Genomic DNA, 24,497 nt, shown 5'->3' on the forward strand with positions numbered 1-24,497 from the left:
TGTTGTGCTCGAGGGCATTTCGTCTTTCTGTTACTCTCAGTGCCGTGACAAGCTCAGGGTGCAAGGGTGCTCATGGGACCAATGGCTCAGGTGGCTCTCCCATCTTTTATTTTAGAAGCAAAGGGTTAAGCCATTTGGACATCACCGAGTCGCTGAACAGTCTGGGGGCCTCTTGTAAAGTACTTATTGTAACAAAGATGACACAGCCACCTCTCAGCCGGGGAGATCTTTTCGCTTTCGCTCTCTTTCATTCCTCCTGCCTCAGCCTTCCTCTCCTCTTCCCCCGTCTCCGAGCAGGAGACTAACCGAGAGACGAGGGTTGGATTAAGCTGAAGCAAACACAAATATTGTCTACTATCAAAAGCCACTGTGCACAGTCACCGAAAATGTCATCCACTTGGATTATATTCAAAGCATAAAATGTGCAATAATATTTATAATACTCTCAGGATCGAGCCACCACAGTCACAAATGCATAAATAACAATCCAAACGCGTTCAAACCAGCTGCACCACATTCATTATGCTGGGGTTTGGTGATGCACTGACATATACAACGTTTTTTCCAAAGCCCACTTGCTCAAATTTCCTAATATGAGAATTGACTTTTACTAAAAGATATGTACACAAAAAAGCCACAATCGAGCTGGCCAAACCTCAGACATCAGAGACAGAATTAAACAAAAAAATGTAACACAAACTTTTTATCTAAATTCAACTATATTACTTCTTGACTTTGAGTGACACACAGAGGCTGGAAATTACAGAAATGCCACTCAAACAACTGAAAAATTACTCAGGATGCAGACAACTGTTAAAAGCACTTTTTAAAGTCATTTGTCCAATCTGGGCTACTGTAGAATAATTGTTGTAACACAGCAGACTTTTTAGAAATGTAAAGGGATCGTTCTAAGCGAATGAAAACACATAAATTCTTATTTCTGGATGATTATACACAAATTAAGAAAATATTTATTATTATTAAGTTCTGCTCATTGATCCCCTAATGCCTACACACACACACACACACACACACACACATACACACACGTGACATGTCCTGACCCAGAATTCACGGCCACTAATGAAGGTCCATACCAATTACTGCTGCGACAGGAGCCCCAACTCAGCAAGAGGTTGCGTGTACCATATGTGCGTGATAGTGTAAAATGCATTGACAAATTAGAATGGCACTCAGAGCACATACCTCCGCCAAGGCCCAGCAGTCCCTTTACATTATATCATGCTCCAGCAAATATAGACGTATACTGTAGATATCAGGCCCTTAAATATGTCAGATTTTTTTCTCATCAAGATTAATGAACAATCCCTGGGAAAACTATGAAAATGTAAAAAGCTTGATCGCTTCATGTTAAAGAAAGTGTTGAAAAAATGACTGGATCAGGGTCTACGCCTAAATTGTGTGGTTTCTTCCCTGACCCATACCACATCTGTCAACAAGGTTTGCTGGTAATCCGTCCGGTTGTGTTTGCGTTATCTTGTCAACAAACAAACAAACAAACAAACGGTCATGGGTGAGAACAACCTCGGCGTGGTAACACAAAGTGACAAATGTGAATTGTCTATCACTGAAAACATTTTCAAGAAGTTTCTATTCCACACAATAATCTCTCACACATAATATTGAAATTGAAAGTGCAATGCATTTCATTTTCAGACACAAGTCAAACAAATCGTTTTTATGATTCATGAAATACCTCTCTTCATCTGAATTAACCGTAAATTCCACTAATCAACTTGAGTGATGATTTTTTTAAAAGACCATAATTCCTGATTGAATCATAGAGCACAGGTATGATGTTATTCTGAGCTCGTAACTCTGAGACTGTGTGATTTGAGGCCAGCTCCGTGTCTATGAGGTTAAACTGTAACGTAATGTCGTTCTGTAATGGCTGTTGATCTATTGGACTTGGCATGTTGGGGGGGGGGGGCGGCCTTGGAAAACCTGGTAACAGCCAAATTAAGTAATACCGTTTTTAATCCATCTTTTGGTTCAACCACAATATTTTGTAGATCCACTAAGTCTGATCTCATTACTCCGAGCGCCGTGTGTGTGATGTGTATATAAAGAGAAACGCTGCCATGTTCACTTACTGCTCTGCCAAGTCCTGAACTGCCAATGCGCCAGAAATGCAACTCTGGCAAGCAGCCGCTACTCAAATGGAAAAGTAGAGAGGAGAAATTAAAAGGAAAAAACACTGATGATCTTTTGCAGAACGTTCTCAGCTGTGCGCAGGCAGAATGCTCACACAATGCCGTGCTGTGTGAAAGTGGATAATCGTATACTTTCTGCAGAATTTAATTACCTCTAAGGAAAATTCCCTCTAGGGCGAAATTACTCTTTTCTTTATATGAACTTTTTCGCTGCTGTGAGTGACACAGACCAGCGTGTGCACATTCAAGTCAGCGCGCTTATTAAACAGGTTTTAATTCAATAATGACGCTCCGAGATTGCTCATTGAAAATCACTCTCATTATCTGGCTCCGATTGGTCTCCGATTTAGGACTGGATTCGTGGCACGTTAGCAGTTTCTCTCAAGGGTTCTTGTGTTTCACCTCGCGTGTGGGCCTCGAGGGTAGGAGACCTATCCAGAGTTAAATGATGTTTACACGGCGGCCCACTGGCTTGTTTTGACTCTCTGTATTAGAGTGAACTTGTGCCTTGGACACTATAGTTCATCACTCAGGATGAGCTGGAGCTTCCGATCAGCGCCCTGTGTCTCAGCATCCAGTCATTGTGCAGCAGCTCTAGGTGTTTTCAGGGTGATGCTGCAGAAACAAAGAAAAAAAGTACATAGTCCTACAAAGGTAATGACGGCGAGCAGCTTAGCCTGCAGATGAATTCTTATTAAATCTAAATCCCTCTTAAGATCCTTTTTTTGTTCCTGTGAGGGGGTTTTCAGCCACATAGAGCTCCCTGTCTAAGTCCAGCATGCCAAAATATTTGGATCAGCACTTTTTCACTCAAATGCATCTCATTCATGTCCTGCACTGAATGCCAAGCTAGGATGAAGCATTTCCTGTATGCATAAAAAGTACAGAAGCTTTAAGTGTGTCTAACCAGAGAAGTGGGATGAAGGGGGCACAGATATTGACTGTACTTCCAGTGAGAACCGACTGCACACAAGACATCTTGTTGTGTGTTTGGGTTTATTCTAGCTGTGGTTAGGACAGGATATAGAAGGATGTGTTCTCCCTCTCCGTCCATCATTTCTGCACCAGGTTGTGATGTGGAAAGCTGAAAGGACTCCGTTCAGCCGCTGCTCCCTGTGTCGGTGCTGCACACCTCACATCAGGCCTTTACAGCTGCACCACAGAGAAGATTCCTCAGTCAAAATGATTGGTCGAATATGACGCAAAAAACAAAAGCAGCTGTAGAACGGCATCAGATAGACAGTTATCGTTAACAGTACACACAGGTACCCCCCCCCCACACACACACACACACACACATAATGGACCTGAGGCAGTGTGTTACTGCCGTCCAGTGAAGAGTCAAGGGGTAAGAGCGGAAGTAAATCAGTGAGCAAATACGATTTGCGACGTGCTGTCCTGCCCCTGTGTGGCCCTCAAAGGCTTTGTGGGTTGAAGAAGCAAATTGAGCAAACCAACAAAGTGAGTGGCATGGTGCAGGGAGGAGCTGCTGCGGTTTACTAGACAAGACTCTTTGTAAGGCTTTTACTTTTTCACACTCCAGCACACAACAAGGAAACCTTGAACTCACACTGCACAATGGCTCTTGGATTGAAACATAAGGGATTCTAGGATTGTAGTAGCAATATGCTATATTTGAAATGAATTGAAATGACCACAAAACCCGCAGCATTTCTCAATATGCTTCTTTAAATCCACCCTCTCTGCAACTAATACTTAAAGTTTACTTTGCCAACAGTGTATTTGTTTGGATAGATCTCTGCCAACATCTGGGTTAAAGGGTTGAGAGGGATTTTTCATCCGTTTAGAAAACCACTTTCTATACATGTCCTGTGAAAAGATTACATTGTTCTGCAATATGTTCCCTAAAATCTGTGACTCCTTTAAATGACCTGCAGGCTTTTGAGAGTATCTTTGAGGATTTTAATAATTTATCTCCTAATCATTTCTTTTGAACATAGACCAAACATTAATTCAGAAATGTGATCTCATCACAATAACCTCAGTCAGGAAATAATGGAAAGTGTGACCTGTAAGAGATTGTAAGTTATTTTTCAAATGCCAAAGGATCCTTTGGCATTTTATTTGCAGGAAAATAGAAATTGTAAAATAAAAAAAAAGGTAATGTTCACATAATTATTTTAGGAAAAATTAACTACACGTCCCATAATCCATGGTCACAATGAGCATCACCGATCAGAGGCATTTCCACTACACCTGAGGATTGTGGGTAGTGTAGCACTAGAAGATATCAAATGCGTCTTGTAGCACTACAAGACGCAGTTGATATCGTATGGACTTGTGGCTTCTACACGAGCGTGTTACACGAGCGTGTTACATCATTTTTACTTTCATAACCAAGCTGTTGAGCTCTATTTGTATGAAGCTAATGTTTTTTTTTAGCAAATAGATAGCAAATTCAGCTGAGGTTAATCATGAAAGTGTTTGAATACACAGGGAAAAAAATTCCATCTGCACAGGAAAAACTATTTTAGGTGTATTAAGGTTTATCACTGTTAAAAACTCCCTCAGTTGCTATTTATTTTTAACCTTGGTTATGTATTCATTTCCATTTCAGACTTGAAGGCACTCAAAGAGAGTATAGAACATGAAGAGAGGTGGTGCTATACATATGTTTTTGTGTGTGACCCTGGATAACTTCTCTGCAACATGTGAATGCTCTGCACCACGGAAGCCGGCTCCTGTGCTTCTGTTTGACCCGACTCTTCGTATGTGACCCACGGTGTTTTGATCTTCATGTAAATGAATTAGATGAGAGGCTTTAATGGGATGCTGGGGCCTGACATGTGGCCCTGTTTTCTTGTTGCGTTGATTAGACGGATTCAATTAGCCTGTCGGGTTTCACTGAAGCCTTTGTGTCCTGAAAGAGTAGAGTGAATGAGGGATACCATCCAAGATGTCTGGACTAAGTTAGCACACTACATTATACAGCGTATTGTTCAGAAGACCAGATTAACTCAATCTGCCATCTGATCTGTCACCGATGACAAGTAAACAAGCCACTCGTGTACAGTAAATGAAACTGCACAGAGCGGACATTGGGTCTGCTGGTAGCTTGGACCTCCATGATTAAGAAGCTGCTCATCTTCTGTGCTTGTAAAGCTCTGTTAACCTTTGCGACCAGCAGTGGTGAAGAGATGTTACTCCTCAGCTGTCACCTGCCTCTGGTCACTGCTCCTTCCGTCTGATGGCTGTCCAGGAAGTGCTCTCTCCACAACCCCTGAACTCTGGAACCGGTTTCTGAATAAACAGCTAATTGGCTGGGTTTCCTGTTTAGCCTGATGGGAACGCAGACTATTTCTGTCTGTTTACAGAGTTCTGCCTCTGTCTCTCTTTCTCAGAGTCGTACTCTCTGCATTGTTCACGAAAGAACAATGTCCTTCTCTACAACTGTGCTCCAAACATCTGACTTCGAGGGGTTACACAGTAGAGCACAGCCTCTGTAGACTTCCCCGCATTCCTGGAAATCTGCACCTTTAGTTGTCTGTAGGAGGAATTCATGTTGTGCCCTTTTTTTATTTATGAACATCAGCTCTCAAGACCCAGTGTACAGACGACCACGCTAATATTGTTTTGAAATGACTTAACCTGAGAGATATGAGGGTTTCTGTGATCTCCAAGTGCACATGGAGATAACACACAAACACATCTGAATAGAAGTATACAAAAGGTCAAATTTTGTTCGCACGCACATGTACACATTCAAGCGCATCCAGACCCAGCATACACAGGAATCTGACTAATCGTTTTTTTTCTGCATAATAAGCTTAGTCAAAAAGGAACTATCTGTATCTAAACTGTCTGTGTTGAATTAAATGGTTTGTTTCTTTGCCAGATGTGACTTTCTCCTCTCCTATCTGTATTGAATTATTCAGGCAGTTCCGGATCTTCTGTAGCTTTCATCTCGGGCCTGCATCCAGTTATAGAAGAGATATTGTGCCCAAAGTCTAGTGAGAGACCTTAAGGTCCACGAGTCAAAGGTTCATACGCAGGCTACGGCACGAGAGGACTGTGCTCGTTAAACATGCACGCTCAAAATGCTGTGACACGATAATGGATTTATTTCAATGATTCTGGGGGGATTATTGAACATGACATATTTGAGTTTAGTTTATAGTTTACAGTTAGAAATTAGTCTCTGATCTGCAATGGCATCGGTTTTCAAGACTCCATTTTTGGACATTGGTTTAGATTCTTAGATAGTAATAATACTTTCTCAGAACAACTTAAAATAAAAATTATTGAGGCATAGAACAGCTGAGTAAAACCATCAGAAAAGCTTTGGTTTGGTCATTATCTGTGATCTTGATTGAAGCCCAATTTAACTAAATATGTCTCTGGTTTTTAACTGGAGCAGGAGATGATTTACCCTTAAAGTTGTGTTTGATTTTGTGACAGACTTTTCTGCCTTCAGATGTCGTGGCTGTGAACAAGGCTATCGAGGTGAAGAAGTGAGTCGGGCCAGTTTGTCCCTATATACCAAGACTAGATGATTAAATCAGGTCATTAACTGAGCTGGAAGGCGCAGCCTGAAGGCAGTGTTTTTATTGATGTGGCAGGAAATAGGGGGGCCGACTGCTGCTGAATCTGTAAATCTCACAGACTGTTCACAGTCAGCTCCCATTTTTAAAGGAGCACACACAGCTCCACTCTCTCTATTCGGAACACACTTAATGTCGCAAACAGCCCATTAAGCGCCATGTGGTAGGAGCGAAGATGACATGAAACTGAAGGGTGTGTTAATGATGATGGGCTGATGCCAGCATCATGGCCCTGGCTGTACCCTGAGCTTTTCCTGGGCAGACGTGGGCAGTGGACACAGAGCTATGAATATTAAACACTGTCTCCTGGATATTATCTTTATACACAACAAATTAGCACTAGCAGGGTAGATCCTGGTCTTGGTTTATTATTGACAAAGTCAACACTGAGTTGAAGCACAGAGATGCTTTGGGTTTTCAAATATAACAAAAGCACAGACGTTTCCTAACCTTTCCCAATAGCATAAGTGGACTAAACCTAATAACACATGTGATGCACAGTATAAACCCCGGCCTCTGGAGTCAGCGTTTTGTGCTTTGTAGGCCCGACCATCCTGCCTGAACTACTCCCTATTTTGTGCAAGAACACTGAACTTCCTGAACTGGAAAAGAAAACCCCTCAGTAAATATAATCCAGTCAGCTGGTTTATTTCCTCTAAAGGATATTTGGCAAAGTGCATTAGTATACAACATAAACATATTTTGTTGAACACTGGGAACTTTCACTTGGCTTCAAACTCAGATGTGCATGTTATTTTCTGACACACTACTTTATGGCTCTCATAAGAAAATAATAACCCGACTGTATTAATGTAGTCCTGTTTCAGTGTTATTGTCAATTCAATAACAAAACAAGTCGCATTCATCCAACCACACACACATTCAAACAGCACTTCTATGTGCAACAACTTTTTACATCAAACACAATTCAGCACAGCCCACAGAGAAATTTGGGGTTCAGTATCTTGGTAGGAATCAAACTACTGGCCTTTTGGTTAGTAGTCGGCCTTCTCTACCTCCTGAGCCACGGCCACCCGAATGTATTGCTGGTGCAAGGAAGCTTGAGTGGTTGTGAAAAAGCACAGCAGAGGTTACCCACCAGTTCGACAGAGTCGTGCTTGATGTTTCTCTGTGCTTCCAGTCTTTATGCTAAGCTAAGCAAACTGCCTGTAGCTTCCTACTCAGCATACAGACATGAGCCTGGTATTGATCTTCTTGTCTTAATCTTGGCAAAACTCAACAACTTGTATTGAGAGATATCATCTTTGCTTAAGTGTGTCCTTACACTGACTCTGACAATTGTCCCTTAGAGCAGAGTGATTGCTGTAACTATCCAATGTTCCCCCTGTCAGAGAAGCCATCTGAAGCTCACATCCAGTGTGTGCTGCAGCCCTATGCCCTCTGCTCTGATAAGAACTCCTTAAGCCAAGGGATTCGTCACTATGGAAAGAGCCAATTAACATGGTCTGTGCCGCCATTCGTTTGATGTGGAGCGAAATCCTTTTGATGTAAAAAAATGTATGTGAAATGGTTATCAAGATTACAGCTTCCCTCCTAATCTTGATGTTCTATTTCTTGTCTTTAGCATTAATTGGAAACATCTTTGGCTAATGTTTCTGCTCAGGCTAATCTTTTGTGTGACTGCAGGCCCGAGTGGTCAGTTTGACTCTCGTCACCCTCATGACCCCCTCGACATGCGTCTGGTGGGAAACTAATGTCCAAGATAGTATTTAAGCACATTTGATTTTGGCATTCTAAAATGTCCTTTATTTATTATCAGTTGTTGATTTTTAACAATACTGTGTGTTTTGCTTTTAACAGGATAATGAGCCACAACAAAATTCGAGTTCTGAAGAATGGATCCTTCTTTGGACTCTACGCTCTGGAAAAGCTGTGAGTAGCCTATTTCTTATCATGCTTGATTATTTTTGCACCTTGACAGATGCAAAGGTGTCACATTTATTCTTTCCTTTAGATTTATGGGATGCATATATGTGGGAGCTGTTATTAAGTGTGTCTAGGCTTTTGCAGAGAAATAGACAGTGAATCAGTGAGATCTGAGAAGCTCTGTGGGCTTCTATCCAGCAGGGAGGATGATACAGTCAGACTGGCTTTCACAAAGTTATGTTGAAAGTTCACATAATTACACTTCAGTGTTTCATTATCAGGTAAGCCCCACTCCACAGAAACCGCAGGACAAGATAAGGGAGATCTCTGGGAGGAGGTGCATGTTGGCAGTTTGGCCGGAGGCTCACAGACAGTCTGGCCCTCCTTAGCAGCATTGTAATCTCTCTGAATGGGGTGTGAGACAGATGATAGACAATATCTTTTTTCTTCCTGCAGAGCGGCCTCAGTGACAAACGGGAAAGCTACAATAGTGAATATGTCGCCTGACACATCGCTTTGTTAGAATGAAATATCACACAACAATTAGATGGAATTTCATGACATTTGGTTCCGACATTCATGGTCCCCAGATAACCGATAATGTCACTATGAAGCTGAACATTTGTTTTTTTTATTGTCTGGACAGTTATTGGGATGGTCATGACATTGAGTAGACTACAGATGTTCATGGACTCCAAGAGATGAATTACATTCAGAATCTAAATTTAGTTTTTGGTCAACTTTGGTAATGTCTTAACTATTCATACTGTTCCGTTTGTCCAGTTTATCAAGGACTAGCTAATTAGGACTCGCTCTGTCTAGTCTAGGAAAAAGGTTTTTTCAGATAGTTTGAACTTTTGGACCAATAACATGAAGTCTGGACACTGGAAGAGTGGTTGATGCAGTCATTGCTTCCGATGATATAAGGTTTAGGACACTCATTTTGCTAATAGTAATATCGCAATGATATTTAAGTAGAGGTCTATATAATAGACAAAATAAATCAATTCATAATTTTCTTCATTCAAATGGAAAACTACTTTTTACTATGCACCTTATTCCAAAGGACTGGTGAACATGATAGCCTATTTGAAAATACAGCAACGCCAGACAGACGTCCATCCACAAAACAATCAATCTCAAGTATAGGGAGGTACAAAGGACGTACTTATAGCACACAAATGTATTTGGTCAACTCCCTAAATAACAACGTGAAACCAAAGCTATTGTAACAATGACATGAACCTTGATTCGGGACCATGGTCTGGACTCTCTGGTGTGAAATCGCCTCTAGACGGATTTTTGTCATTACGGTCTAGACTTGTGTTTTCCAGCTACTCCTGGCTCCTCTGATTCTCTCTGCATCTAGTTTGTTTCCCAGACATTAAATTCCATTGCAAGGTGTGCTAGCATCCTAGTAAAGCTTTTATAGTGTGCTTGTAGCTAACTACCCACATGGAGCAAGCCGTAGTCTGCATACAGTCTGGCAGACATACTTGTTTTGTCAGAGGGTGGGATGAGTATGCTGAAGGGATATTAGTTCCACATGCCACTCGGATCTGCCACCCATGAAGCTAACTGGCTTCTCAAACATGTTGAAAGAAAAATATGTTAATTTGCAGCAGTTGTTATTAGTAGCTACCTACTGGAGCTCACAGCAGATGTGCCAGTCAAGAACAAAAAAGCCAATTCTTGCTGTACTTGCTATTTTCATGTCTGGCATGTGAGTGCCGTGGGTGAACAGATTTAAGGCCAAAGTTCTCAGCTTGTACCTCAGCAGTCTGTCTTGCACCGAAGACGCTGATAAAGCTGTTGGCGATGATGATGATGATGATGATGATGATGATGAGGATGATGATGATGAAGATGCTACACAGATATCTTATATCTAAAACTGCTTGGGTGGAAGTGATAATAAAGGAAAGCCAAAGTAAATCTGTTGGCTGATGTGTTCGATGTAAAATGAGCTGAATGTTTATTTTTGTAAGTGTGGACAAGATTCCCTGTTGTGCTGCAGGGTCGGTGGGTCGGGTAACCTGAGCTGACCCGCTAACAGGCCCTCGTACCTGAAGCAGCGATAAAACTAGCAGGGGGCAACAAGGGTGGAGCTTTCCTGGAGGCTCATAACTACAAAACCTGGGGGGGGGGTGGAGAGACAGTGCAGACAAACTAACACTCACACTTGTGCTCCACAGAGGGAGATGTGAGGAGAGGACGTAGCGTAAATCACGCAGGCCTCATTTCACTCCTCTGCCTCAGCCTCCGCTGGCTCTCTGACACACAGCGGTGGAGGTCTGTTCCCTCACGCTGACGTCTTCAACCTTTAATTGAGCCCTGCACAGCTTATAATTACATCTGAGCTCATGGGAAAATTGCTGTCTGATGTGAAAAATGCCACATTGAAATTCACCGTTGCTGTGATGGAGGGGTTTGAAGGGATGGACTCAGATGTGAGGTTGCATTCAAAGTTTGGATCGGAGTCCTTGTCAATGTGAAACTGTGAGATGTGAGGTTTGCCTCTTTTCAGCCCGTCACCGCTCTCCAGGTCTCCTCATTGTTTCCAGTGTGTTGTCTACATGTGCTTGTCATTTGGAGCAGTAGTGAACAGTTACTCATATTATGTGGTCAGTGCTGTAATCAAAGGGCGGCCCACTAGGGCTGAGTAAACACACATCAGGGAATTACACTGCATCTCTTCCCCTACGAGACAAGGATAAACACAGTCTGCTCCCCTGACTGCAGACACTCACACACACACACACAGACACACAATTTTGCTCAATCTCCATTGTGACTTCAGTGTAAGTGTGTTTCCTAGTATGGGCACCTTAACTTCTTGTCCAGTCATTTGAAATGGCTCTGCTAACTCTCTGTGCAGACGCACACTCACACCCGTACACTCACACCAGACGTGTATTCAGAGCTGAATGCAGTCTGATCTGCTGTTGTTAGTGGGAGAATACAGCTCTGAGGCAGGCCACCCTCCTCTAGGCCCATGGGCCAGACAGTGCAACGATCTACACAGTTAGCCCTTTCATTGGGACAAACCTCCCCAAAGCCACTATTGCCTTCATAACCTGCCAAACCACCCAAGTGCAGAGGAGCAATTTAGCCCTGTTTGTTTTTGCCCTCTTACTGGACTACTATGTTTTTGTAGCTCTTTTAAACAGACCTGCCATCCAACAGCTACATTTGGATCTTGGAATACCTTATTTCTTTCCAGCTCTTGGACGAAACACCAGCTGAATCATACCTTTCTTCTGTGGTGTCGCCCACCATATGCAAAGAAGGTCACATTAGTATACACACCATTGGGGTTTTGGTACTGTACTTGTGTACCTATCCGACTACCTACACCTCTGTGCACACCCTTTCTGATGGAAGCTGACGCTGGAGGCCCCGCTAACGAGCCGGGACCTTTATGAGTTGTGGACAGATCCCAGCGGCCTGTCCTGCACTGATTTGAGGCAAGGTAATGAGAATAATGAGCAAAGAGGGCCGAAGCAGTCTGGCTCTTGTCCAGCTGGGCCCCACTGCACCATGGGACACAGGACAGGCAGACAGGGCACAAGGGGCCCTCATTACCAGGTCGGCTCACCCTACAGGGAGAGAGGGAGTGGAGAGTGGAGAGGGAGAGCAGAGGGCAGCGGCGGTGATGGATGAGGGAGCAGCGGGACGCTCGCAGTGGACAGGTCTGAAAGGCAGGAGTGAGGCTTGTGGTTAGGACTGGTTAGAGGCTCGAGGTGTTGGCACCACGATAGACTTTGTCAACAAGAGAGTCTGAAAATGACTCCTACAGTGTCAATGAAGTGACGGTAACTTTAGTTGTAAGCACATGCACGTAGAGCTCGCACAGGAAATATCACACCAGATTACTAAGAAACTTCCTGTTGACTTAGAACAACTTTGTTCAAGAGCCGGAAATGAGGAGTTTCTTGTGATTTATGGCAGAAGAGCAATACGAATTAAAGAGAAGTTTGCATAGAAACCTGTGACCAATAAGTCACACAGTGCAAGAGAATGTGCAGATATGTTTAGAAAAGTGTCTGCATGATGGAAAATATACACCCTATTATCACATTATGGTTACAAAACGCCTGGGCCCATGTATCACTCTTTGACTTGATAGTATCTGTTTAACAAAAGGGGAGACGGGCCACTCGCTCTCCGCCTCAGCCTCTCTGAAACCAACCTTGAAATCGCCTCTGCCATTCTGAGCAGCTGGGGTTAGGATGCAGTCCAACTTAAACAACTTCACCATCTGACACAGGGGAAGTGGAGCCGAGATGGCTAAAGATGGTATGGTGGCTGGAGAGAGAGGAAGAGGGAAACAGGGAGGGAGGGGAAGCACACTCCTGCAGTTTGTCCTATATAAAGCTGAGGTTGTTTTCCTTAGTGGGGAGATTAACATTATTTCCACACAGGCTAAGCAAATTACCTTGATGAGGGGGAACAAAGCATAGGTGGGCAGCACTATAGCACATAAAAACAGTGGAGATTGTGCTTACATGGCAAAGAGTCCCTCTGTCTGTACCAGTGTGGGTAAGACAAGGTTCAGATTGTACCGGCCCAACACTCTGAAGACAACTAAAGGCCATCTGGGGAGGTCGCACATGCGAGTCTCATTCCTCACTCAGAAAAATGAACATTTGGGTAAGTATGTTTTCCCACACACGCCACCGAGTGCCCCCCGCTTAGGCAACTCTCACCTAATGAGAGTGCATGACATTCAGGGGTGGAATGGGTGAGGAAGGGGTTAAGCGTGCTGGAGAGTGGAAACAGAAAAGGGGGGGGGGGGGGGGTTGCTGCTGCTGGAGTTGATAGACTCCAGATGTGTCTTTCAGATAAACTGAAGGAACGGGGTGTGTTTGTATTGCAAGCCCAGCTCAGTCATGGCTCTGGGGGTTTATTGAAACAGCGAGCGAGCCCCCTCATAAGCCCATTACCAAATCGTGCACTTTATACGCCAGTAACTCTCGAGCACACTCGTTCGACAAACTTGATATGGTTTCAATGGCGTTCTCCTCCGGAGGAACTTGAGCTTTCTCTGGACTTTCTTCCCCCCACTTCCGTTTGTGTTCCTTTTCTGCTTTATTTTTGCATCTCCCCTCTCCCAGCTCACTGGGTCTCTGTTCCTCCTCCTTCTCACTCTCCATGAGCTGTAGTCCGCCTACTGGCTGAAAATTCCTTAATTTACATAACAAAATTTCCATAATTTCATAATTTGAGTGACAAGTTAACGTGGATTCCTCATATCTATGTTATTATGGGATTTTCAGCTCAAATTACTCAGGTTATGTTGTATCATAATCATAATCAGTAGTGGACAAATTTGCACTATACAATCTATTCTCTATTACTACAACTTCTAGCTCTGAGAAACCTACATGATCATAATTCTGATAAACAACTTTTATAATCCACTTTATGTTGCATTAAACCATGAACTGAGATTGATGTTTATGCTGGTAGATGAAAATCCAGAGTGGGCATCGCCCCCTTCTTTCAGCTGCTCCAAAACTCAGGACTAAAGTCAATAAAAGTCCGTGGTTCCAGAGTTTTCCTTGGCAGGATGATCCCCAGCTCCTCTTGCTGCACACTATAGAAACATATAATCAACTGAGGAAATTTTACCCTTCAAATAAAAATCTATATTGCCATTTTTGTACATCCCACTAACGGCTGTGCAATTGGATCCACAGTTTATGTTACTGTCAGTCATGAGCAGTAAACCACAGTACGGTGTAGGATCAATGATTGTCCAGGTCCGAAGGAAATATCTTAACCCTCTTTAACCAACACCTCCATTACAGGCCTGAAAATAATGTACCGCAAATAAAAGGGTAGTGTTCTTTCCTTTTGGCTACAGACATGATTACAGATGGTCTCATTTTAAAGGTAATTTTATACCCCAAAGCCCAGAATGACTATAAGAAAGATACAGAGGCACAAACATGGGAGAATTGCCTGTATGGAAAGTACTTTGGGTCTAAAACAATTCTGTGTGAACAGCTTTGGCAGTGATTAAGCTCATACTAAATAATTGGTTCTGACACTTTGAGCTTTCAAACAATGTTTAATTTGTCAAGGTTGTGTGCAGAGTCCAGTGCAAACCAAAACACACCAAAATAATCCCCTCCAAGGCCATAGCATCCCACTGATGCATTTTTAAAATGTTAAGTATGTGTCCAGTGGTTTATACTTAATGTCTATTTATGCTCCTATAGCTTCATCAAAGCAGTTGGTTTCCTGACGAAGGCAGACAGACGTTGATTAGGTATATCCAATCTGAGAGGAACCAGGAAAAAAGTAAAGAAAATAATCTGGGGAAGGGGCAGCAAAGCAGGAAACTAGTATAAAAACAAGAGCTCGGCAGATCCTGGTTTCCTGTTTTGGGGGGAAGGCAGGAGTACGTTTGGGGCCTGTGTTACAGAGACCCCATTGTGAGCAAGTGTGTTGAGGAGTAGGGAGGTGGGGTCTGCGGGGCCGTACACAGGGATAATTTAGCTCAGTACAGAATCCCACCTGCCCCTCCCTGAAGAGGAAAGCTAGCTAGTAAAGAAAAGGAGAAAAAGGAAACTGTAAAAATAAACGAGCAAGAGCCTTTACGAGAGACGCCAACCAGACAGGAAATGACACGCGGCACAAAAATGGTCTCCCGTGACCTCTGCCAGGAGCCAAGGTGCTAGTTAACCCCCCCATTGTTTTTTCCAACACAACTATAATCCAGGGACTTATTGATTTGTTCTATCTTCAGGCAGTTGCTTATATTGTTCTGCAGTAAAAGACATTTGCAATGAAATTATAGAAATTGGCCTTGCAATACCACGTCAGTCAATAAAAATAAGAAAAAGAAACAGGGAAGGGAAATTCTTGATTCCAGTCTGGTGATAATGAGTGGCCATTCCCTGGCTTCAGTCATTTTCCCAGCTCCCTCCGGGGCCCAAACAATGTCAGTGGAGCACTCCAGTCCCTGCCGCTGTGCTCCTGATAATGGAGCACTCCACGTCTGGAGCGCTTTACAGAACATGTCTTCATTATTACCCTCTCGGTGCCCTACAAGCACGTCGCTCCTCTCCAGTCTGCATGGGGCCCAGGTGCTCATCCCTTATACCCACAGAGAAATGACTCTTCAGAATGTCGGAGGACTAGTCCCATTGATCAGGAGGAGTTGGTGAACAAGAAAAAAGACATTCTTAATGGCAGAGGCTGGTGTTAGGCCCACTGGTAGCAGACAATGGCCCCTTTTGGGCCGCGAGCGAGCTTGAGTCTGTCTTAACCCAATCACACGGGCCACATGTGGTGAAGGGGAAAAAGCAACGCACTCCCAAGGTTACAAAGCATAACTCAAAGAGAAAAGCCATATTCATAATAACACCGTGTCACCACCAATCATGTAGCTTTTCTTGAAGAACGACATGCTACCGCTGTGAGAGATAATGACAACAAGTAATAGCTACAAGTTACAGCTTCTAACATTTTCAACAATGATATTTTCTGAGCGAGCACGAGGCTTTGAAGTATTTATTATCTCTACTATTATCCTCTTGCCTGGTGACAGCTGTTGTCATCAGTGTCAAGGCCACTGAGCTGTGAAGCTGTGCTCCAGAGGCCACGCCGACAAGTCATCGCCTGAGTATGAGGCCCGCGCTGCAGTCTGCCTTGTGCTGTATATCTGAGATAAAGTTGGAAATAAATCTGGAAGTGTGGACAAGTGGCGAGGGGCTGCAGCTGAGATTAAGCCTGGATTATGTTGGTGAATGAGAGCTGACGTTTGGACTGCAGCAGGGCTCAGCACTTGGCCGGGGCTTCAAATGCTGTAGACTCTGGTGAGCTCCTTCGAATTCCCCAGCTTGGTGATAAGAGAGTGTATCAGAGGTAGTGACCTGTTGACACACACAGCACTGGGCACTTTCCAGGCGGGTATGAATACGCAGCGGTTTGACGTGCATTGTTAGTTGAAGATCGGTTTTGTGGTTCAATTGCTAAAAAGCGCACTGTCATAGAGTTTGAGTCCCTCATGAACTCTGTGCTGCCAATGTCACAATGTGGTTCTCAGGGCGTCAACACCAACATCAACATAAATCCTCTGTCCCTTTGGGTCTGATGATCCACATCCATGCATGACTCAGTTATTAGAGTAAACCTCCAAAAGTATAACTCTATGGAATGTCCTTTGAATACAGCGAGATCTGCGTGTGTGCATGCTTGTGTGTATGTGTGTGAGTGTGTGTGAGTGTGTGTTTGTACTTATGTTTGTCTGATTTAGATGTTGTCTCTATGGTACATTGTGTCTTTTTCAACTATTGTACTGATTAGAAAAGATATAAAGTCAGTTTTCTATTTTAGGTAACCTTAATAATGCTTTGATGTTTTGAACTGTTTTATTTCACAATCTTATTTAGATTGAGATCACTGATCAGTCAAGGACTTATATTAACATTAATACAATAATGAACATTCTATTTCAAAAGGCTTTAGGTTATATAAATATACTTATATTATTTATTTGTTACACAGGTAACATTATACTTATTTTATTATGTTTATAGTTATATTATTATCATTATTCATTATTCTACAGAGCATTTGTTTCTCTCTTGTCCTGAAAATATATTTAAAGAGCTTGAGATCAGCCGATGGGTTGAAACCTTTTAGTTTTAGATTTCGTATTAATTCATGAAATTCATATGTAGAATGACCAGAAGAGACTTTTCCCTAAATGCAATGTTTTCATTCATGTGGGGTATTTAGAGTTAGTCAGTCTTAAAATCCTTTTTCCAGGGCCACGCTTATCTTAACTGTATGAATTAATTGCAACACCAGAAGCACATTTAATCATTACTTTCATAAGAATGCAGGTTGTGGTGCATATACACGTGGGGATCAGTGCTACACGGCAAACGCAAACTTGAATATGTGTGTGAGTGGGAGAGAGGAAACAGTGGGCAGTGCCTCGTCTTTCATTGCTGCACTAATGAGCCCCGGGACACACAGACTGGAAACAGTATTGTTCTCCCCCCCACCCGCCCCGGTCAACAACTATACAGCTACTGTCACACAGGAACCTGGGAATATCCACAGCCGAACACACTTTCGAGGCTCTGGTTCCTCGTCAAACACACACACACACATATAAACTATACTTGTATATCCTGTATAATCATCGTTATTTATGTATCTATCTTCACAATGATACAGGGGGAAACATTTCTACCCTTTTGTAAAAGCTGTGAGGTAATTCTGTCTGACAAACTGGCAACGCACTCATCAGCAGCGCTGAGCCGTCCAAGGCTGTCTGCTTTGAGACAAACACAACAGACCTCAGCCTTTTGGGCCGAGGACAGGGAGATTTTGCTCCATCATTATAACCTGTCTCCTGTCTATAATCCACATATGAGCGATGGCTTGGCGAAAGCTTGGACCAACAGCAAAATCCCTGATCTCTGACTCTATCCCAGCTGAACCGCACTGTCAAATTTTTTAACTGGAAGCCATTTTCTAAAACAATTTCGCTGCCCTAGTTTGATCAAAATAACTCATCTCTTGGAAAGAAGACGAGAGAATGGTTAAGAGACGCCTGAAGCTGTGTACAGGGTGTGAGGCCGTGTGGTCGAGAGCGGCGATGACAGATAATCTCTGTGGAAACAAAAAAAAGGACCAGAAAGTCCCCTGAGGTCTCGGTAAGAAGCGAAATAGACAAAAATGCAGCTGCAGCGCTCCTGCAGAGAAATCCTCTTCTGCTGCCGGTCCAATGGGAGCAGACATTTTTCAAGTTGTAGAAACATGGATGACAGTTAAGCCCGCAGTGACCCTGTCCTGTCAATAACCATCCGTCTGCTGACCTGCTTTAACCTCACTATTCCCACCTGGCCAATAAAAAAAACTTCTAGGATTCAAAATCTAATGTAGGTTACTGATGGAGAGCGGGTATGTGGCTGAATGCTTTAACACATGGGTGCAGAGTGGAAACACAGGGGAAAAAAGTGCTGCAGAAGATATGATAGTGTGAAATCAGATCTTCAAAGGTGGTTCAAGAAACTCACATTTACGGTTCGCAGAGGCCAAGTTTATCGTGGAGAGAGTCATTGTGAAAGAAGTGGAGGTACGACAGAAGGCACGGCAGGAGATGGAAGATTAATACCAGCCTCATGCACGTCCATGAAATTTAAATTTACAGTTAGCAGCCAGTTAGCTTAGCTTTAAAGAAACAGCTAGCCTGGCTCTGTATTAATAATAATCTACCAGAATCTCTACTGCATAAACACTCATTACTCTGATCTAACAATACTCAATACAGAGGAAATCTGCATATTTCACAACATTTATATATCTGTCTCTCTGTCTGTCTGTATTTGGCTCACATAAGGTAAATTGGTCTGTATTTTTAAAGCGCCTGTTGACCTCTCAAGTTGCTATACCATATAGTTTTGCCCTTCACCCATTCACACACACATTTATACAGTGCATCTATGTGCAGTACTCTCTCCATCACTCATACACTGCCCAAGGACACTTCGGCATGCAGCTGCCACACATCTAGACAACTGTTCATTTTATCGGCTTCACACTCGGCATGTATATTGTTGAGGACCCAAGGAAATGTATTTGGAGCGACTTGGACACACGATACATTCAATATTAATACACTTTGAATAAAGAGGTTACCAGGGCTCTGTAACAGCAGAGGCTGGGACTCATCAATGTCAGAGACATTGTGGATCACAACTGATTCTCCAGTTCCGGGTTCTGTGTACTTATCCGAGCTTTACCAAACTTTGAATTAACAGTTGAACATCTCTTTGTGCAGCAGCGGTGGTGTGGCTTCAGAGTCACGCAGTCTGTCACTACTCACCGCGGCTTAATTACTGCAGGTCACTTTTACAGTGTCAGTGAGAAAGCTGCAACCAGCGTCACCACAGGCCAAGCAAACAGCCCAATCCAACACACATGTTTACAATGGGCACTGCACCTAATTGAAGCTGTATCTACACATCATCCCTGCACGCATTCTCTCATTGACCTGAAATGTTCTCTCTCCCCAGGGACCTCAAGCACAACTTAATCAGCACCATCACGCCTGGAGCCTTCCAGGGCCTGTCCGAGCTTCGGAAACTGTAAGTACACATTAACATGACTCACATTCCCTTTGGTTTCAGAGCAGCAAATGTAGAAATCATGCACACAGGCAGAAGATAGCTTAAGATTTTCTTTTTTGATTGTTCACCAACTTTACAGTAGTTGCTAAAGAGAAAAACATGCAGTGTTTTTGCAATTCATGGCAGATGTCATATGTTGCATCGAGCTCCTGATGTTAGCGTGACCATAAAGGCCTTGTTCACTTAAGTTTTCCTGCTGATTCTTGCGGGGGCTGTGCACTGTCATCTCTGGTGGCGCACCGATGCGTAAACCTCAGGCCCACGCCGCGGCTCGCCGTTCACCCTTTTGTGTTTTTCGGACTCCGAGGTCTCGGTTGTGGCGTGGGTCGGAGCTGGTTGCCTGTGCTGCACCGCGTGACTTCCCCTCCCTCCTCCCCCTACTTGTGTTTTCCCTGCAAAGTCTGGGGTTTCTCAAAACAAACAGGGGGAGATAAACACATGCTTTGGACAGCTCTCTGCTGGGTAGTGTCAGAGGGGCAGCAGAGCAGATCCCTCTCTGGCTGTGGCTATACATCACACTCAGGGACGGACGGCAGACCAGGGGCCCTGCTTTTACCCCGAGGGTGATAAACTTTTACTGGGGTCCCATGGAGTTGTGATAAGGGAGAGTGGCGGAGACTGTTGTTATAATTCTTCAACTTATTCTAACTTTCTAAAAAAAGAGAACACTGCAGTATGAAGGTTATTGAATCAAAGAAAATGCTTTATCTTTATCCTTTTCACTATATAAGACTGAGACAGAGGTCTTCAGTTGGAACATGGGCAGTGAAAGAGTCAAAATATCACAATCTGTGTTGCTGAGTGGCTGAGACAGGTCCTCTTCATTTGAAAATAACCAATACATTCCTTTTGTCTCCTCGTACTTTTAGCGACTTATCCAACAACCGCATTGGCTGCCTGACTGCCGACATGTTCCAGGGACTGACCAACCTCACCAAACTGTAAGAGAAAGATGAGCAGATATTTTAAAGATAGAGGATGTTTTATGTTAAGGTTGAAGCCGTTCAGCTAACTGGCTCGTATCTAATTTGCGTTCTGCCAGGAATCTCTCTGGCAACATCATATCGACCATGGACCCAGGAGTGTTTCAGGAACTGCCGTCCCTCAAGCTAGTGTGAGTATCACAGACGCCACACTCTCATTGCATGCCTTTCCATATCTGGATGAAACAATAAATATTATAGATGAAGATAACATTTATGTCTGGCAATATTTATTTTGTTAAGGGTTTGCTAAGTGTTTTACAATCCCTTCAAACCAATGTGGAACATTTCAAATAAGCAACAACCTGTATTTATGTGTACGATTTATTTTAAGATGAAAAACATATTTCAGCTCAGCCTATCTTTAACCAGAAGACACAAAGATTTTGAGTCTGATTGCATGGAGACAAATAAAAAATCTGAAATATATAGGTGATAAAGGGTGGCTGTTATTGTTTGTTGGTGTGTCACGTTTGGGTGTCACGTAGCAAATATGCACTGATCCCTTACCTAAATAGAAATAAAGAAACCTCTTTACTAAAACAAAAAGGTAAACAAATAAAGGTTTTGAAATGTACTCAAAGTAAGAAGAGGTACTCGCAACATTTATTGAGTTAAACGACTATTTTACTTAAAGAACTCTTACATCAAATTATATTTGATTTAATATACAAAAAATATAGGTTTGTGAACATGAAAAATCATTAAGGAGGAAATCTGTACGATGTATGAAATAAAGTATTTAAATATGGCCAGAGATTGAGAATTTGCTGTTCCTCTTCTTAATCATTGACATTGTTGATGTTATCAGTGTTATTGGTTGACTATTCACTTTCTTTCATGTTGTTACTCCTTGTCACAGACACGTGCGTCTGTTTTGTCTCTGCTATGATAGATATATATATGGAATCGTCTTTTTTGTGTTATTGACCCTTCTATCTATGTTGACATCTGTTTTGTTATTGGGAAGACGGCACTTGCAAAACAAAGTAACAGGTCTGTTTTGGAAATGTAAGGAGTAGCAAGTGCAGATATTGTCTTAAAAGTGAAGAGTTCTCAGAAAAATGTACCATCGGGTAAAGTACAGATACCTAAAAAAACGACTTAAAGTACAGTAACAAAGTATTTGTAGTTCTTAACTCCCCACCTCCACATGTGTGTGCCGTATGTACATTAGATGCTATAGTGAGCAGCTAGATAACACTGATTTGACCTCTCTCTGCAGAAACTTCAACTCAGACCACCTGTCGTGTGACTGTGGGTTGCGTTGGGTCCCGGGCTTCTTTCGCAGCAGTTCTGCCAGGTTGGGGGACGAAACCCTGTGTGCCTACCCCAGGAGCCTAAAGGGAAAGCCCCTGCGTGGACTGAGGGAGAGTCAGCTGACCTGTGGTGAGAGCCTGGCTGAGAATGAGGCATTTGAATGAGGCAGTTCACCGCATTGTTTCGGAAAGCATAAGCTTGCGAATGACAATGACAATGCAATCATAACATCGCTCAAGATCATCCCAGTAATTTGAAGAATTAGTGGACGCAAAGGGCTGCAAGGAGATCCATCCCAGTCACTCAGCGGGGACATATTTATAAAATCATCAGTGAGCTGTGTTGACAACTAATCCTGTGGGTCGCATTTATGAATTGCTGCAGGCTGCATCTAATCTGTGGCAGACTCCTCATAACTTCTGTGGAAACGTTTAGCTGAGGATGGGTAATAAGAGAGCAGAAATAATTCAGCGTGATGTGTAATGGCCGCGTCTGTGTCTTTTCCCACCGGTGGTGCTCAGACGGTCCGCTGGAGCTGCACACCCTGTCGCTGCTGCCGTCCCAGCGTCAGGTGGTCTTCAAAGGGGATCGGCTGCCCTTCCAGTGCACATCCGCCTTGGTGGACAAGATCACCACTCTGCACTGGCGTCAAAACGGTCAGCTGGTGACCTCCAACCCAGAAATGGGTGTCCAGCTGGAGAACAGTGTGCTGCACGACTGCACCTTCATCACCAGGTATGTTAACTTGAGAGACACAGGCTTTCTGAGTGCTCTGTGTTTCCCTCATGTCCCCTGGTGATGCTGTTTATCATTCAAATTTCCGTACTAGAATATACTATTTTGGAGAAGAAGGTGTTATAATGAGCTGTCTATATCTTTATCCAGTGAGCTGATTCTATTCAACGTACATGTGGAGGCCAGTGGAGAGTGGGAGTGTGTGGTTTCCACTGGGCGCGGTAATACGTCTCGCAGTGTTGAAATAGTGGTGCTGGAGAACAGTGCCTCCTTCTGTCCAGAGGATAAAGTTGTCAACAACCGTGGGGAGTTCAGGTTGGTTACAGTTACATTATTTATTATTACATACCGAAGGATTCAGTGCTCTCATTATTCTTTGGCTTTAATCCTCAGGTGGCCAAGAACCCTGGCAGGCATCACCTCCCAACAATACTGCCTACAGCTGCGTTACCCTTCCCTGTCTGTGGAGGGGGGTATGGAGCAGAAAAAGGCCTCTCGGTACTGTGATCGTTCTGGAAAGTGGCAGGACGGGGACTACTCCGACTGTCATTACACCAACGGCATCACCCGTGTCCTGCACACCTTCATTTTGGTCAGTGCTGCTGTCAGTGCACAGTTTACTTTGTCAAGTCCGTGCTTCATGTTCATTAAACACAATGAAGATTTTGATCAGACCTTTATTCCTTGTTCTACAGAAGCCAATCAATGCGTCCAACGCAGTCACTGTTGCACATCAGGTGCGCACGTACACCCTGGAGGCTGCAGGCTTCACTGACTCAGTAGATGTGTTGTACGTGGCACAAATGATGGAGAAGTTCATGGAATTTGTCCGACCTCTGCGGGAGGTGAGAAGGATTTAATTTCACAAATTTAAATTGGCGATGTAAAGATATGTGTGTCATGTTTTCTCCTGAAGTTACAGTCCTTTAAGCTTAATCATCTCTGTGTGTGTTTGCTGCAGTTGTCAGAGGTGTTGGTTGAGATGGGCAGTAACCTGATGCAGGTGGACGACCAGATCCTCGCTCTCGCTCAGAGAGAGAAGAGAGCCTGCAGCTCCATCGTCTACTCTCTGGAGACACTGGCCTGGCCTCAGCTACACAGTCACGCTCAGGACTTCTCCATGGTACCCAATCAACCTGATGCTCATCTCATCATCTAGAGAATTACCCTGAATATATTTATAGTTAATCATGGCAATCGCACGTGCATAAATTTGCAACCGAAGCATTAATGTGAATATTTTTTGTTCTTTTGATCGATCTCATGATTTAGCCTATGTAGCCAAATTAAACAAACAATTTAAAAGCAAAATGTTAAATCTATCAATTCAATTTTAGACACCTTATCCAGATGACTGAAATTATCTACTGATAATATATGGAAATAGTCCATAGCATTCATATTTGTTTTGTATATGTACAGGTATCCAGGAACATTGTGATGGAGGCCCACCTAATCCGACCGGCCCACTTCACTGGTATAACCTGCACTGCGTACCAGCGCCGTGAGGTCTCAGTGGGCAGCCTGGGATTAGACATGGCAGAGTCCAGCCATGAACAGCAGCTTCGGTTCCGATGCAGCACTGGCTCCCATAACACCTCCCTCAACAATTTTCTACTAAAGGTGAGGCATGAGCATCTGCTTATTGTTTTCATAAGTGGGTTGTTAGTGACCTATTGTTCCTGCATTCCCCATGAACAAGGTTCAATGGTGGATTTCAACTTTAAATACATGATT

The 24,497-nt window shown here is 43.3% G+C and overlaps 1 protein-coding gene across 1 annotated transcript in view; it reads left to right on the forward strand.

Annotated features, from left to right (window-relative positions):
- Nucleotides 1-24,497, forward strand: part of adgra2 (adhesion G protein-coupled receptor A2) — a 38,633-nt gene that overhangs the window by 8,753 nt on the left and 5,383 nt on the right. The window contains exons 2-12 of the mRNA XM_053419839.1: nucleotides 8,558-8,629; nucleotides 19,669-19,740; nucleotides 20,652-20,723; nucleotides 20,825-20,896; nucleotides 21,991-22,154; nucleotides 22,547-22,760; nucleotides 22,911-23,075; nucleotides 23,154-23,352; nucleotides 23,456-23,605; nucleotides 23,722-23,883; nucleotides 24,183-24,383. Coding sequence (XP_053275814.1) covers nucleotides 8,558-8,629; nucleotides 19,669-19,740; nucleotides 20,652-20,723; nucleotides 20,825-20,896; nucleotides 21,991-22,154; nucleotides 22,547-22,760; nucleotides 22,911-23,075; nucleotides 23,154-23,352; nucleotides 23,456-23,605; nucleotides 23,722-23,883; nucleotides 24,183-24,383 — 1,543 coding nt within the window. The remainder of the gene's footprint in view (nucleotides 1-8,557; nucleotides 8,630-19,668; nucleotides 19,741-20,651; nucleotides 20,724-20,824; nucleotides 20,897-21,990; nucleotides 22,155-22,546; nucleotides 22,761-22,910; nucleotides 23,076-23,153; nucleotides 23,353-23,455; nucleotides 23,606-23,721; nucleotides 23,884-24,182; nucleotides 24,384-24,497) is intronic.

This window comes from Pleuronectes platessa, chromosome 4 (genome assembly GCF_947347685.1).
Source record: "Pleuronectes platessa chromosome 4, fPlePla1.1, whole genome shotgun sequence".
NCBI lineage: Eukaryota > Metazoa > Chordata > Actinopteri > Pleuronectiformes > Pleuronectidae > Pleuronectes > Pleuronectes platessa.